The 15793-nt window shown below is 46.6% G+C and overlaps 1 protein-coding gene across 4 annotated transcripts in view; it reads right to left on the reverse strand.

The window, feature by feature from the left end:
• The window catches only part of SEC23B (SEC23 homolog B, COPII coat complex component), a 38323-nt gene that overhangs the window by 7553 nt on the left and 14977 nt on the right, over positions 1 to 15793 (reverse strand). For 3 of the 4 annotated variants that reach the window (XM_036825987.1, XM_036825988.1, XM_036825990.1), the window contains 7 exons: positions 12460 to 12549; positions 11631 to 11737; positions 10351 to 10504; positions 7084 to 7161; positions 4184 to 4345; positions 3262 to 3348; positions 379 to 534 (listed from right to left, as the gene is read on the reverse strand). In XM_036825987.1, the coding sequence (XP_036681882.1) occupies positions 379 to 534; positions 3262 to 3348; positions 4184 to 4345; positions 7084 to 7161; positions 10351 to 10504; positions 11631 to 11737; positions 12460 to 12549 (834 nt within the window). The remainder of the gene's footprint in view (positions 1 to 378; positions 535 to 3261; positions 3349 to 4183; positions 4346 to 7083; positions 7162 to 10350; positions 10505 to 11630; positions 11738 to 12459; positions 12550 to 15793) is intronic. The other variant, XM_036825989.1, reaches the window with a different exon arrangement.

The raw sequence follows: 15793 nt of genomic DNA on the forward strand, positions 1-15793 counted from the left end.
TAAAAAAAAAAAAGAGATTTAGATTTAAAGATTAAAAGTGGCATTAATATTAGTGTAATAGAAAAAAGTTTTTACATTTTTTTTGTTAAATTAGAAATTTTTTACCACATAGGAACCCATTTCTTTAGTTTTTCTTTAGTTTAAGCCCAAAGCCTCTCCATTTATTAGGGTTCCTGAAACATGGAGTGTATTTCATTCTGGCAATCCTCTACACCAACATATTTTGACCACTCATTTAAAAAGAAGTCATATTTGGAAGCTGACCTATATGTCAATTTATGTCACCATATAAGATACGAACCAGGCAGTTTGGATTTACAGCCACGAGAACGCATCATAAAGCCAACAGAGCACCAGGGCCGGGCTGGGCTCGCTCACCTGGCTGCCTCCGTGCTCTGTGCTGACGTACCGCGGCATGGGGAAGCGCGCGTGCAGGATCTCCTGAGCATCGTCCAGGGGCGCCTGCAGAAGGTGCTTGAAGTTTTCGTACTCAGGCATGTCCTGGTAGCCCGCTTTCTGCCACTGGGCTATGGTCTACACCAAAACAAAGGAATCAAAACTACCGTGGAGATGCTGTGACGACAGCCTTCTCTGACGCCCGACATGCTAACGTCCCACTCGGAACTTGTTTCCAGTGACAAAGTCTTCTGTCGAGGGAGACGAGTGTCCGAGGGGAGCCATGTGGAGCTGACCAGGAGCGTGAGTAAGCCGAGCACTGCGTCCACGACACCCCCGCCTACACAGTCCTGCCGGAAATGTCCGTGCCCACCACACCTCCCCTCCCCTTTCTAACTGTACTGACAAACACCCCGGATCGGGTGCCCCAAGGAGCCCTGGGCTCCCCTGCTCTCCACCTCCCCAGCTATCGCTTGGTCTAGCCCTCACGTCCGCGCAACCCCTGGCAGGGAACGGGGTTTGCCGGCTTCCTATACAGACTCCACTGCCCCTTCTCTTTCCTGGTGGCACGCATCTCACGCCCTCCTCTGGGGCTCGGCAGTGCCACAGGCAGGTGGGACCAACTCCACCCTAACCCCTGCTCCCCAGGGCCCCGGGCCTCTTGGTGGTGGAGATCAACTGTAAGAATCAAAGCATGGGTGTTAATTAGGCAACAAGCAGAAGGCAATACACCAAAGTGTGGAAAGGAAAGACTGTCTCCCCAACTAAACATGGTGTCTCAATCCTTCTTTCATTCCCGTCAGCAACTGTGCTAGGAAACACACCTTAATCACGCCGGAAATGAAGAAATACTCACTGACTGATTAATATATCTTTATAACTAAACGGAAGTGCTTTCACATGTTATTCGGGGGATACTAAAAAAGAAAGCAATGGAGAGAGAAAATGGAGTAAGAAGACGTAACAACTGAGGAATGTGCTCTGGAAACAGAACTGCTGTCAGGAGACCAGCCTGCTCTCACCTCCCCTACTGCGCCAGCACCGTTTCCCAGGTCTTAATTTCTGACTGGCTGGTGGCGTGGAGGGAATGCCCATCGGCTTGCTTGGGTCCAAGAGTTCATAAGAACCCCCGCAATCAGAAGGCTTAGGACTTTCAAAGGGCGAGGGCAAGGTCATCTGCCTTCATCTTTAGAACCTATCCCTTGCACACAGAAGGTGCTCAATCAATGTGTGAAGGAACAGGACAGCAGCTGTAGTCAGAGATGTCTATAAGGGATGAGCTGAAGACACGGGAAGCTCCTGAAGGAATCAGTGGGAACAGCAGCTGGTCGGTCACCCAGCCTTAAGTCTAGGACCACTACTGATGACCTGGCACCTGTGGGCAAGTGGCTAGCAGAGTGGCTGTTAATATGCTGAAAACAGTTTAAAGTTATAAAATGCCTGTTAGTATTAGAAAAACCATTTCTTTCTAGGGCATTAAAGAATGCTGAAACACAATTTACATCTTTTCAGGACATCTGAAATCACTTCTAATGTACAGACACCAGGAAGTCAAGTCAGTTGCCAAAGCAATGTACTGAAGGTAAAAAATGTACAATAGACAAAAAAGAGAATATATCCCTGAATATAACACTCAGTTAAAGGATTTTCGCCTGAGGAGCCATTCGTTTCCTTAGGGCATGAACCTCTTTGAGAAAGAAATGCATGCTGCCCTGAACACCATCCACAGCCATCCTAGGGATCCACAGACCTGGCATAAGGTTCACTGGGCCACATTACCTGAGAGAAAAACTCTAGTCCCAAACCTAGCAGTATTTACTAGTGACTCTAACATAACTCTGAAAGGACAGTGTGAATATAAAAAGTTTACTGACGAAAAGTAAACTGATCTTGCCTGACAACTCAGAAAGCAATAAATCATAGTGATTTAAAAGGACCACCTGAAAAACAGTATGGAGGTTTCTCAAATAACTAGATATAGAACTACCATAAGACCCAGCAATTCTACTCTCCTAGGTATATATCCGTAAAAAACAAAAACACTAATTCGAAAAGACACATGCACCCCAATTTTCATGGCGGCATTATTTATAATTGCCAAGATATGGAAGCAACCTAAGTGTCCATCAACAGATGAATGGAAAAAGAAAACATGGTAGATATATACAATGGAATACTACTCAGCCATAAAAAAGAATGAAATTCTGCCATCTGCAGCAACATGGATGGATCTAGAGGGTATTCTGCTAAGTGAAATAAGTCAAACAAAGACAAATACTGTATGATATCACTTACATGTGGAATCTGAAAAATACAACTAGTGATGTAACAAAAAAGAAGCAGACTCACAGGTATAGAGAACAAACGAGTGGTTTGTGGAGTGGGGGGCAGTGTATATACAGGTGGGGGAGTGGGAGGTACAAACTACTGGCTCAAGGATGTGTTGTACAACATGAGAAAAGTAACCTTTAAGAAGTGTATAAAAAATTAGGGAATTCCCTGGTGGTTAGATCTCCACGCTTTCACTGCCGAGGGCACAGGTTCAATCCCTGATCGGGGAACTAAGATCCCGCAAGCCTTGCGGCATGGCCCAAAAAAAAAAAAAAAAAAAAAGCTGCATAAGAATTAAAAAAAATAAAAGGACAACCTGACGTTTACTTATAGCAAGTAATATTAAAATTACTAAATATACAAATACCCCCTTTTTTCAGGGACCTGAAAAAAAAATTTTATTCACTAGCATAAAAGCCACTATACTCATTATAATAAACTGTGGGTTTTCTAAGCCCAAATTCTTTTTTCAGATGTCATAAAAACCTAAATTAGTAAAAAATGATAGTAAGAAAGAAATTAACTTCATCTTACCTCACCAAGATAAATGACAATTTGGAAGAATGTGTCCATCAGCAAAATTCTGTCAGCTAGAATGCTGCTACTGTCCAGGAGCACAGGCTGAAGCGAAAGGGAGAGATGGCACGGGTCTTCCCGCGGTGTCCACACGGCCACCCGCCAACCCCACACCCAGCAGCGAGGGTCTCCTCTTCGTGCCAAATCCCCACATTCTGCTCCCTGACTAGGCAGTTCTAGATTTCAACTTGGTAGAAAAAACAGGCTCCAGATAATCCCTCATCAACTGGGAAGTGAGATGAACGTTAGCTTTTGCTCTAGGAACCAGAAATAATTCCAAATTTTCTCAGTTTTGTGCTAGAAATATATTCTATCAGAGACATATTTCTCTCAAATCTACTGCTGTAGATGACAGAGAACTCCAATGCCTACATGAAAAAGAACATCCTTTGATACAAATTTTAAAGTTTACTACAAAATACATTTGACTATGACTTTTATTTCAATAAGAAAAGTAACTTAAACTTACATTCATTTAGCAAAATTTGAAAATTTCTACTCAAGAACAACAAATATTGAAATTTTGGTTTATTTCCTTATAGTTTTTAATTCTTGCAGGCTTTTAAAAAGTCATAATTTAGAAAAGTTTCTACTTTTTTATTTAACATAAGGATTTACCTTATTATGTTACATAAACTTTGTGAATATTTCTTAATTACTTAATTTTCCTGCTATTGAACATTTAAATTGTTTTCTAATTTTACACGTCCTATGACTTTTTCCTATGCACATTTTTTTAACACTCAGAAATAATGTTAAATTACTATAAAGACTCAAAGTTTTCTTTTTTACAGTTTTGCTCTAAGAGTAAACGTGCTAGAAAAAACAGTCTGTATTAGGTGATTCCAAATGTGGGAGAAGCACTCACAGCGGCCCTTACCTCTGGAGGCCCGTGGAAGGAATAGGAGTAGAGGATGGGCTGGATCATGATGAGGGACTGGGTTAGGTCCTGTCGGGCAAAGTGGTGTCGATAATACGACGACTCATCAGGGCTGTTGTTGAAGACTTGAAGAAATGGAGACCTCCTCAGATGGAACATGAACTGCATTTACAGAGAAAAAGACAAATGCACACAGCTGTCACCTTCCTAGACACCCAGAGAGTAGACCCCCTCCCTGGAAACAGGAGAACCCAGCCCTTAGGAAAAAGGCCTCTGGGTTCAATGAACCAGAGTAGAGTGGCAGCCCCGGGGGCCAGGGAGGAGGGAGGGGAGAGCTGCTGTTTAATGGTACAGAATTCAGGTTCATGAGATGAGAAAGTTCTCGAGATTCCCTGCTCAACAATCAGACATACGTAACACTACACCACACTGCACACTTAAAAACGATTAAGGTGGTCAATTTTATGTTATGGGGTTTTCACTACAATTAGAAATAAACATAATTTTTAGAAAAAGAGGGGGCCCTCTGGGCGTGTCAAAGCTCCTGCATGAAAGAGGCAAGGCAAAGAAGCACTGCTTTCTGGAGTCACCGGGCCAGGTCGCAGAGCAGAGTTTCTGCTCTGAAGAGGTCACAGTCCAGTGGGGAAAAGGCGCACTCAGGGCCCCAGCGCAGGAAAGTCCTGGTACGATGGGGTGGGGGTGAGGTGCAGCAGGAGCGTCCCCAAAGCCACTGGGGCCTAAAAGACGTGTGAGAAGAAGCCAGAGGCAGGGGAGGGACGCCAGGCACAGTGACAGCACAGGAGAGGCCAGAGTGCTGAGACATAGGCAGAGCGCTGGGAGTGAGGAGCTCAAGGGAGAAAAGGCCAGGAGTCGCCACTGCAGACAGAGATGCATTCCTTCCAGCCCCCAAGGAGCAGGGGTGGGAGAGCAGCTGTTAGCTCATGCTAAAGAGCTGCCAGAAGATGAAAACGACCTGCCTTGAGAAGTACAAAGCTTCCTGAGAGGGACTTCCCTCGTGGTGCAGTGGTTAAGAATCCGCCTGCTCATGCAGGGGACACGGGTTTGATCCCTGGTCCAGGAAGATCCCACATGCCGTGGAGCAACTAAGCCCGTGCGCCACAACTACTGAGCCTGCGCGCCTAGAGCCCACGAGCCACAACTACTGAGCCCGTGCACCTAGAGCCTGCGAGCCACAACTGCTGAGCCCACGCGCCTAGAGCCTGTGCTCCGCAACAAGAGAAGCCACTGCAATGAGAAGCCCGCGCACCGCAACAAAGAGTAGCCCCCGCTCACCGCAACTAGAGAAAGCCCGCGCACAGCTCTGAAGACCCAACGCAGACAAAAATAAAACAAAGAAACAAAGCTTCCTGAGAAGCTTTTGAATATAATGAATTGTAGGTTCCTAAATAATGACCCAGGCTGACATTCAGCACATCCTACATGCAGGGCACAGAGCACTGGACAAGAATGATCGAGTCCCCCCGACAAGCCACGAGGAAAGCTCTCTTACCACCCCTAGTTCACAGGCAAGGAGACCGAGGGGCAGGCAACGTGCCTAAGACCCCTCGCCACTGAGCGGCAGAGCCGGCCTCTGCTCCAGGCTGCCTGGCTCTGGACCTCTATGCTAGACGCTTCAACAGAAGGAATCTAAGAAATCATCTAAATTTGGTGGTTTCCAAACTGCCCTCCGAGCCTTAGCGGATCCTCGGGGCCCAGGGGTACGGGTCACCACGTCTGTCTGCTCTCTGTGCTGGCTGTTGAGAGGCTCCTCTTGAAGAAAAGATTCCCCAGCTTTAGAAAGACTGCATGCCACTTCCCAGACCAACTCCATCCTTCTGAAGAGGTTCGGGACCTCATCCAAGACCGGCAGCAACGCAGCCAGCACTGGAACCCGGTTCAGCCCTGACCCTGGCCGGGCCCGGCCTCTTTCCACAGTGCCGTCCAGCCTCAACTGCTCGGGCACAGGACAGACAGGCACACGGTGGGTACTGCAGAGCCCTACCCTGGCTGAGCGTCCAGTGAGGTGACCTCTGAAGCCTCCCTCCTTTAGCCCTAAGACTCCAAGCTGTACAAGTTCATGACTGAAGCCTGCGTCCACTTGCCAAATCGAGTATTCAAAAAGGTAATACCCGATGGAGTACCAAAGTCCTAACAAGTTCACTTAAGATTGAGAGTTTGCTTCTTCCTACTTATTCCTCATTAAGGCATCCTTGAGGGACGAGGGGAAAAAGGTTGAGTCTGCCTCCAGTTCTGGGGAAGCTGCACCTGTGAGGGGCCCGACCCGCACACCCCGGGCCCAGCTGCAAAGCTGGCTCCTGGCCACCAAGCCAAATGGGTGCCTGGCCCGCGGCGGACACGGGGTCAGCCAGCCTCGCCCCTGGAGCGGAGCTGAGCCCCAGCTGCCACACTTACAGACGAGGGTGGAGGCTCAGAAAAGACAGCACCCAGACCCCCACCTGCGGCGCCTCGCTCCACCACCCGCTCCCTGCTCCGAACAGTTCCACACACCTGGTCCCCCCCACGTGCGGGTCTTCACAGTCACGACACAGCACAGCCACTACAAACACGTCACCGTCTACCATGGTAACTGCGGTCTCATTTTGCTGCGTTCATGTTCACGGGCGACCATCCACCCAGAACTTCTACAAATCAGAGGTCGTGTCGTGGCCTTGCAGCAACAATCCTGTTTTGCCTTCTCCCCAAAGTCTGTGCACCTGCTCTCTGCGTGTCACCTGCATCTTCCGTGGGGCTCAGGCACTGTCTGGCCTTGAACTGAACGACCTTCATCACCTCCAAATGGAGTCTCAAAACACACGGAGTCCTGACTTGACCCCGAGAGCAGCGAGTTTTATTTCTATCACTTTCTTCTTTAGTTATTTTAAAAAACATATATTACTTACCTGAGGATATAGAGAGAAGGAATCTGATAACCTAAAAGATGAGGGGTCTTCTTTAGTATATTGTCCAAACTTCTGACACTATTGAGAGAAAATAGAAAAAAAAAAAAAGACACAAAAAACTTTAGGGTCACCTGAAAACTCCCTGGAGTAGGAGGGCCATGCCCCACTCTCAGCTCCGCCCCTGCCTGCCCAAGTTCCAGCCCAGCCCCCCAACACCCAGGGGGTGTTAAATGCAGATCAGGGGTGGGGGTGCTGAAGGCCCCACGTTCTAAGCAGCTCCCAGGCGATGCTGGCCAAGGCCGCTCTGACAGCGAGGGGCTAGAGAAGCCTTCTCAGGTGCCTCTTCCATAAGAAAATCCTCCAGGACTCTGACATCCTAGCAGTTACAGGCAGGCCTAATGTTCTATTATTCTACAACTCCATTTTCTTCCTCCTCTCACAGGCAAATCTCTGAACATTTTCTCTTCCTGCCTTTATTTCCTCTTCATGTCACACACTTCATTTCACCAGGGAGTCAGATGCTCACCATCTAAAGAGAGCTCATCTCTGGGAGTGACCCTCTTCCGACTGCAGCCTTGCACAGACCTCACCTTCCTCAACTCCCTGCCACCACGAGCCACGTGACTCCCTGAACCTCCTGACCCATCTTCTTCAGCCGCCGCAGCAGCGCCTTCCTACATCCTGTCACCTCTCCGACTTATCTTCTTTGCCTCATCCGACAGCCCGTCTCCCTACCTCCTCCTGACGGCGGTGGGTTCCTCCGAGGTTAGTTCTTGGCCCTCTGCTCCCATCCTCCCTGCCTTGGCTACAAACGACATGACGGCCAGGCCAGAGTCACCCAAATCCCTCCCCCACATGCAGTGCTGACCTCCGACCTGAGCTCCTGTCAGGACCTATCCTAACTACAGGGTGGCTTTCCTTGGACATCCAAGTTCACGTTCAAACTAAACTAGTCCATTAGAAAAGGGGATTCCCCTCCCTCCCCCTCACAGCTGCTCTCCTTTCCTGTTTCCCACTGCTCCATCATTCTTGCAGTTGCCCACACTTAAAACTTGAGTTAGCGTTGGGCTTCCCTGGTGGCGCAGTGGTTGAGAATCTGCCTGCCAATGCAGGGGACACGGGTTCAAGCCCTGGTCTGGGAAGATCCCACATGCCGCAGAGCAGCTAGGCCGGTGAACCACAACTATTGAGCCTGCGCGTCTGGAGCCTGTGCTCCGCAACAAGAGAGGCCACGATAGTGAGAGGCCCGCGCACCGTGATGAAGAGTGGCCCCCACTTGCCGCAACTAGAGAAAGCCCTCGCACAGAAACGAAGACCCAACACAGCCATAAATAAATAAATAAAAATTAAAAAAAAAAAAAAAAAAAGAACTTGAGTTAGCTTTTTTTTTTTTTTTTTAATTTTTTATTTAATTATTTGGCTGTGTTGGGTCTTCGTTTCTGTTTGGTGCGCAGGCCTCTCACTGTCGCGGCCCCTCCCGTTGCGGGGCACAGGCTCCAGACGCGCAGGCTCAGTAGTTGTGGCTCACGGGCCTAGCTGCTCCGCGGCATGTGGGATCTTCCAGACCAGGGCTCGAACCTGTGTCCCCTGCATTGGCAGGCAGATTCTCAACCACTGCACCACCAGGGAAGCCCGATTTTTTTCATTTTTGGTTCCACGTATAGTTCGACCAAGTTTGGTCAATTCTTCTCTCGGCATACAGCCTGATTCCAAAGCTTCTCTCCCCTCCAACTGAACCACCGCCTCCTTGGTCTCAGCTCCCTGGAGCCAGCGAAATCCTCCGCTGGCCTCCGTAACAGCAGCCCTTTCGCCCTCCGATTTATCTTATACAGGGACGGGCAGTGTGAACACAGCGTCATGCTGCTCTCACACCCCTGCCTAAGAACCACACTTAATCCTTCCCCTCTAACACCCAGGCAGAGACGTCACTTTACAGTCAAGGCACTGCTCAAGCGACCTGCACCTGCACTGCCGCTCCCCCATCGTAGTCACTGGCCACCCGTGACAGCGGCCTCTCCAGGGTCCCCAGCATAAACTGAATGCCCAGCTACACCCCACAGGCTTGTGGGTGCCGGGCCCTCCACTTGGCAAGCCTTGCCTTCTACTCTCTTTAAAAAGACTTGACTCAAGGCTCACTTCCCACCAGAAGCCTTCGCCAACCACTTGGACCCTCTGCTCAATTGCACATTATGTTTGCAATGCTGGCATTCCCTGAAAAAATGATTCTGTGGGACAGCAGGGGCACACATAGGGCTAAACAAAGTTAAATAAGTTTTGTTACTGTGCTTTTCAGGACCTTTGATCACTAACACGTGCTGTGAATTTCCAAACGGTAAGATCATAAGGTATTTCAATTATTGATTTATTGCCTCGTGGCTCCAAACTTACCCTTTCCGTCTGCTGTGAAATGGATCTGGGGCCCTTAAATATTTTTCCCCTGCCAGGGCACTACGTTACGCTTGGTCAGCGGACGGCTGCAGCATCTTCAGGCAGCACTGGCGCCTGCAGCCCCCCAGCCCCGTGCGCCCCTGCTGAGACGCCTCCTGGTGAACGGTTTTCTCGGCGCCACAGAGGGTGAACTTCTACTAAGTCCCTCCAGTAGGCACCACGGCAACGTCTCTGCTCTGAGAGACCCAATGAGCCATGGCCCTGCCCCACCTGTAGCTCCGTCAGCCCTGCAGGGATGTGGGTCTTGCTGGGGTACTCTACCTCAGCTTGGAAGTAGCACCCCTCGGATCTACTACCCTGTATCCTTCAGACTTCTCTTTACCTCTTACTAGCCAATCCCTAATTATTCTAATCCCCTGTTGTGACACTAATTCTTTATATAACACTTTCCCCGTTTAAATTACCACGTGGCTTCTCTCTCCTGATTAGACCCCGAAGGACACATCAGGCCTCTCCTCACACTCACTGGGCCATGGACCCCTACTTCCCCCCAAACCCTCCACGATCTAGAGGGAAAACAGAGAACCACAGGATTCACAGGGACTCATCTAAGTCAGCCCTCAACACACTCAGATTTGTACCATTACCTAAACGGCCTGTGTGTGGTGTTTCTTCCCAACTGTAACGTGAGCCCTTGGGGAAGATGCATATTTAACACTTCTTTTACATCATTCTCAGGACATCTGATGTTTGGCATGAGGTAAGCCACTGATAAAATTCTTATTTACTGGCTGTATAAAATAATAGGTTTAAACGACAGTTCTCTCAAAAGTAGAGCAGAGACCAAGACTGAACGTAGTGCCACTGTCCCCAGCTTACCAGTCGGATGAGCTGTCGGTCCAGCCACCGGAGCACATCCGGCCCCTCCTCCGACTCTGCTCGGAACACTCCCAGCCGCGCCATCAGGACCGCTGCAGCCTCCTGGTCAAACGCTGCTTCGATGTGTTTGAGCTGACTCTGTGCATCTGCCCAACTGACCATTCCAGAGTGAGTGCTGCGCTTGCATGCGGGAGAGGCCCGAGAGCCGGCTCTCCAGTAAGACACAGACATGGGCACATGACGAGGGTGTGTGTGTGTGTGTGTACACACACATAATCTGTTCCTGTATTTTTACACACACACACACACACACACACACACACACACACACACACACAGGAATATTACTCAGCCATGAAAAAGAATGCAATTCTGCCATTTGCAACAACATGAATGGACCTGGAGGATATTATGCTTAGTGAAATAAGTCAGACAGAGAAAGACACATACTAAATACTCTGTGTTACCACTTATATGTGGAATCTAAAAAATGTAACAAACGAATATAACAAAACAGAAACAGACTCACAAATATAGAGAACAAATTAGTGGTTACCAGTGGGGAGAGGGAAGGGGGGAGGGGCATAAGAGGTAAAAACTACTATGTATAAAATAAATAAGTTACAAGAATATACTGTACAGCACAGAGAATACAGCCAACATTTTATAATAACTTTAAATGGAGTATAATCTACAAAAGTTTCAAACCACTATATGATACACCTAAAACTAATATAATATTGTAAATCAACTATACTTCCAAAAACTTTTTTTTCAAAATAAAATAAAATGAATGAGGTAGAGGCTTTTATGTACTGACATGGAAGGTGTCCTTGACAAATTCTTGAGAAAAACTTATGAATATCTTCACATAAGCCATCATGTATATAATACACACACGTGGTCTATAACTGCACAGAGATGGGATTGTGAAGTTACATGTCAGTACAGTGATAGCATTTTACCTCTGGGGAGAGTGGGAGAGACCCATTCTTTACATAATTATGTGCTGCTTGAATCTTTTATAAGGAGGGTATATTTATGGGTCACTTATTTGATAAATAATGAAAAATAATTTTTAATGAACTTATTCCTACTGAAAGGAGAGTCTTCTAAGCCGGCAGTGCCTCCTCCCCGTCCTGCTCTGATCAAATGAGCCAGTGAGGGCTGGTGAGAACCATTCACTCAGCGGAATCACAGAGATAAACTACTAGATGTTAGACTCTCTCTCCATAGCAAAAAGCCAGAGGTTCAGCGGAGAGGAAGCCGGGGCCACTCACTTGCGGGCGATGGTGGTCACGCGGATGCGCCGCTGGGTGCTGGAGTGCTGATAGTGCGTGACGAACTGGATGGCGCCGCGGCCCCCCTGCGGGATCGGGGCGTTGTGCTGCAGGACAAGAGGCCAGCAACCGTTACTGTCACCGCATGACCCCACACAAGCGGTCACAGAGCCTGTGCACTCGTCCTAAGACGACCGACACGGCGGTGACTGCAAGGTTCTTGATGCGTTCTGAATGGTCCACTTAAGATCGGGGCATTTCACTGTTTGCAACTTTTACCTCAAAAAAGAGAACCATATGGAAATAAATACTGAACGTGAGTTGATATACATGTTGAAGGGTTTAGGGATGAAAGACACTGATGACTGCAATTTGCGTCGAAATGCATCCAAACACAATGAATTGGGGAATGGCTAGATGTGTAACAAATCAAACAGAGCAAAATGTTAGTTACAGAACCTGAGTGGTTGATACTTGGGTATTCACTATACAATTCTACTTATCGTTCTGTACGTTTGAATTTTAAAAAATAAAATACTGGGGAAAAACTGACACACTCAAAAATTCACCAACATTATGATGGCTGGCAAAAGCCATTCCTCTTCTGATGACCTTATCAGTTCAACAACAAAGTGACAAAAGCAGTTTGCTGTCTGACTCTGACCAAACCCTGGAAGGAATAAAAAAGATGATGTCAGACTAAGATCAGGCCAAACACGAGCCCAAAGTAGCATCACTTTGTGGAGAAAGAAACCGGAGGCCACCAGGCTGTAACAAATCAGAAAACACAACACTGAGACGCGACTATTCATGAAAAAATGCAGCCCACCTGATTGACTACTTCAAAGTAGATGCCGAGCGTAGACGTGGGATCCAGGCCACAGATTTTCCACTGACTTGTGCCACCGACACCAAGCTCCTAGGGGAGAGAAGAGGGATTAAAAAGAAATGAAACAAAAAAGATGCTCCTGTGATTACCTGCTGATGAAAAGCACTGACTCTGAGAAGGGCAGGTCCCTTAGAATATCTCATTCCAAATGAAAATTTAAATTCGGGACTTCCCTGGTGTTCCTGTGCTTAGGACTCTGCACTTTCACTGCAGGGGGCGCGGGTCCCATCCCTGGTCGGGGAACTGAGATCCCGCATGCCATGCAGTGCAGCCAAAAAATGGAAAAAAAAAAAAAAAAAAGAAAATTTAAATTTCACTGAAAAAAGTACAATTACAGACCAGAATAAAGTTTAACATTTATTACAGTACTTTACAATTAGGCTTTTTATATTGGCACTCTGGTCAGTTTTCATTACGTCGTTGAGCTTTATCTCTACACACACACACACACACACACAATACATAACACTGATGTCAACTGAGAGAATCAAGTCAGGGATGGGGAAGAAGTAAATACTTGAAAAGAAAAAGAATTACCTGCTTAGCTTGAAAGATTTATGTACTTCTTCCACCATTATTAGAACAAGAAATAATTACAGAACTTTAGCTGTTAAATATTAATTTTTAACCCAATTCCTTTATGCAAAAGCTACATATAAATTCTTGGTAAGAGAACTGAGATTTTAGTCATGTGAAGGCTGCTTTGTGTTGATTAGTTGAATGGCTCCCAGCGATAAATAAGAAGTTCACTAAAACTTGAAGGGTATCGGTGTTTTAAGCATGACATCTAGAAGAAAAGTCTGCAGGTGTCAAATACCTAGAACCATTAACCAAGAAGATCACTAGACTCTGAAACATACATTTGATCATTCTAGAGACAGCTAATATTATACATTTTAACACCTCATTATAATATGGGATACCATCCTTAGAAAGTAACACAATTATGCATTAAGAGAGTCATGATACCTCTCCTGTTACTCTGAATCCACCCAAACTGTACACTGTCAGCTGAGTACAGCTGACACCAGTCCGGTCTCTCTACAAAGCCATGCTAGGAGCCCATGTCCCTGGCCACAGAACCAGCAATCTCAGGAAGGCGATGGTCAGAGGGGAAAGGGAAGAGTCACAGCTCTACGGTGGAGGCTGGGGAGGACACCCTGCGTTTCACGAGTCTTTCCTAAGCAAGATCGTGAGATGGATGGATTCCTAGGTGTTCACCTTCCCTTTCAGGGCCTTTTCTAAAAGAGGCACATAACATCTGCTGGACAGTGAAGGCTGCACCCACGAACAATGGCAAGGAAGTAAAAGGAGCCTGTCTGCTCCCCTTTTTTGCCTTGCTAATCCCTTCTCTCAAATCTCTCTCCACACCTTTTGACTCCATTTTTAATACGAAACCTGTTAAAATTTCAAATCAAGGGGATTCAGAGCATATCACCCAAAATATGCCAGGCTGACATAAAGATTATTTTAAGCTGTAGGTAATTTTTAAAAAGCAGACATAAGAAAACTCTCTATCCTCCTCCTACCAGGAAGGCAAGAGCTTCTTAACCACCAAAGACAATGCTAGATGCTTATCAGTCCAGAGGCTGCACCAGAAGAATCTATGTAACAACTCTTGGTAAAACAACCTTCCTTTCCCATCCGTCTCCCCCATCTGTCTACTCTTCCACAATTTGCCACCCCTAGAAGATCAAGATCCCTTTCTTTTGTCTCGTCACTTATCTACACATTTATTGTAAAAGAACATTTATTGTTAAGATGCAACTAATCCCAATGTCTAACCCCCTCTTTGAGTGACTCATCACTGAGTATGTACGTGCTGTGTATGTGTGTGATGCACACATTAATAAACTTGTTTGTTTTTCTCCTGTTAAGCTGTGTTTCGTCAGTCTAATTTGCAGGGTCCCAGCCAATGAAACTAAGATGGGTAGAGGAAAAAGAAAAATTTCCCTCCCCTATAGCACCAACCCCCAAGCGTGGCCACAAACCCTCCAGAGTCCCACAAGCATTGTATTCTCTCACTAATACACAAATTCCTTATGTAAGCATCTACCCTGCCTTGATCAGAAGAACTGTAAAGATGGAATTAGGAAATCACCAGTTTATTGTGATTCAAATACACTGATTCAGGGTAATCAATGGATAACCTAAAACCATCAGGTGAAAGGCTGCTGGCAAACAACATACTCATGTTGTGCTACAATCTTGTTCAACAGATCTCCTGCTAATGGCAAAAAGGAAACGGGCCTCTGTAATTGAAGGACAGTCATCACCTCACCACAACTCAGCACGAGGTACACAGATCACTCAGGAAGCATGGGGGACAGAAAGGTTTAACCCAAATCTAATCATTCATCTAACCTCCACTTCACAGCAAATACAGCGAGGCCAGAAAACAAGTCAGACACGGAAACAAATATACGGAGACACTCGATTACAGAAGACTCCTGGCACTTGGCACTGTCTCTTCAACAGACCAACATCATCAAACAAAACAAAACAAGCAAAAAAGCATAAATAAAATGACAGGAAGACCACCCTACATTTTAAAAGACTAAGGATATGTATTATGAAATACAATAGTGATTAGAGAGGAAAAACAGCTGCAAAGGGCATCTGGAGAGAAATTAGGGAAAGAATATGACTATATGTTATATGATATTAGGAAATCATTGTTTTCTCAGGTTTGAGAATAACATAGAAGACCCTTGTCTTCAGAAGATGCACACCGAAACACTGACAGACTAGGTGTCAAGACGTCTGCAACTCGCTTTCAAAGGCAAAATATTGATATGATAAAAGAGTATGGCAAATAGATGAAATCAGGTAGATAACACAAATGTGGCCAAAACGAGGACAGAGCAATTATGACAAAATGTCAACGATTACCAACTCTACGTGGTGGGGATACAGACTCATTACGTTCTTCTCAAAACTTCCCTGTGTGTCTGAAAACTGTAGTTTCCTCCCCTTTGCCTCCTCCACCCCCCATCCAAAAATTTCACGGCTGATCCCTACTGGATCCTGGAACGGCTGTACTAAGTTATAATACCTTCTTAGGCAGATATTAAGTCTACGGAGAATATGCTGGAGCAGGGCAGCCTCCCAAAGCCCTGCCAAGAAACAAGAGTACACGTCCCTGAGTACATGGGGGTAACGAGGGACTCACCACAGGGGCTTGGGCAACAACCTGCCTCACCCAGAGGGTTACAGGAATATCCTCAAACCGCCTGCCTCTGGTAACTTCAATAAAAACTTACTCTAAGTAGTC

This window comes from Balaenoptera musculus, chromosome 15 (assembly GCF_009873245.2).
Source record: "Balaenoptera musculus isolate JJ_BM4_2016_0621 chromosome 15, mBalMus1.pri.v3, whole genome shotgun sequence".
Classification (NCBI taxonomy): domain Eukaryota; kingdom Metazoa; phylum Chordata; class Mammalia; order Artiodactyla; family Balaenopteridae; genus Balaenoptera; species Balaenoptera musculus.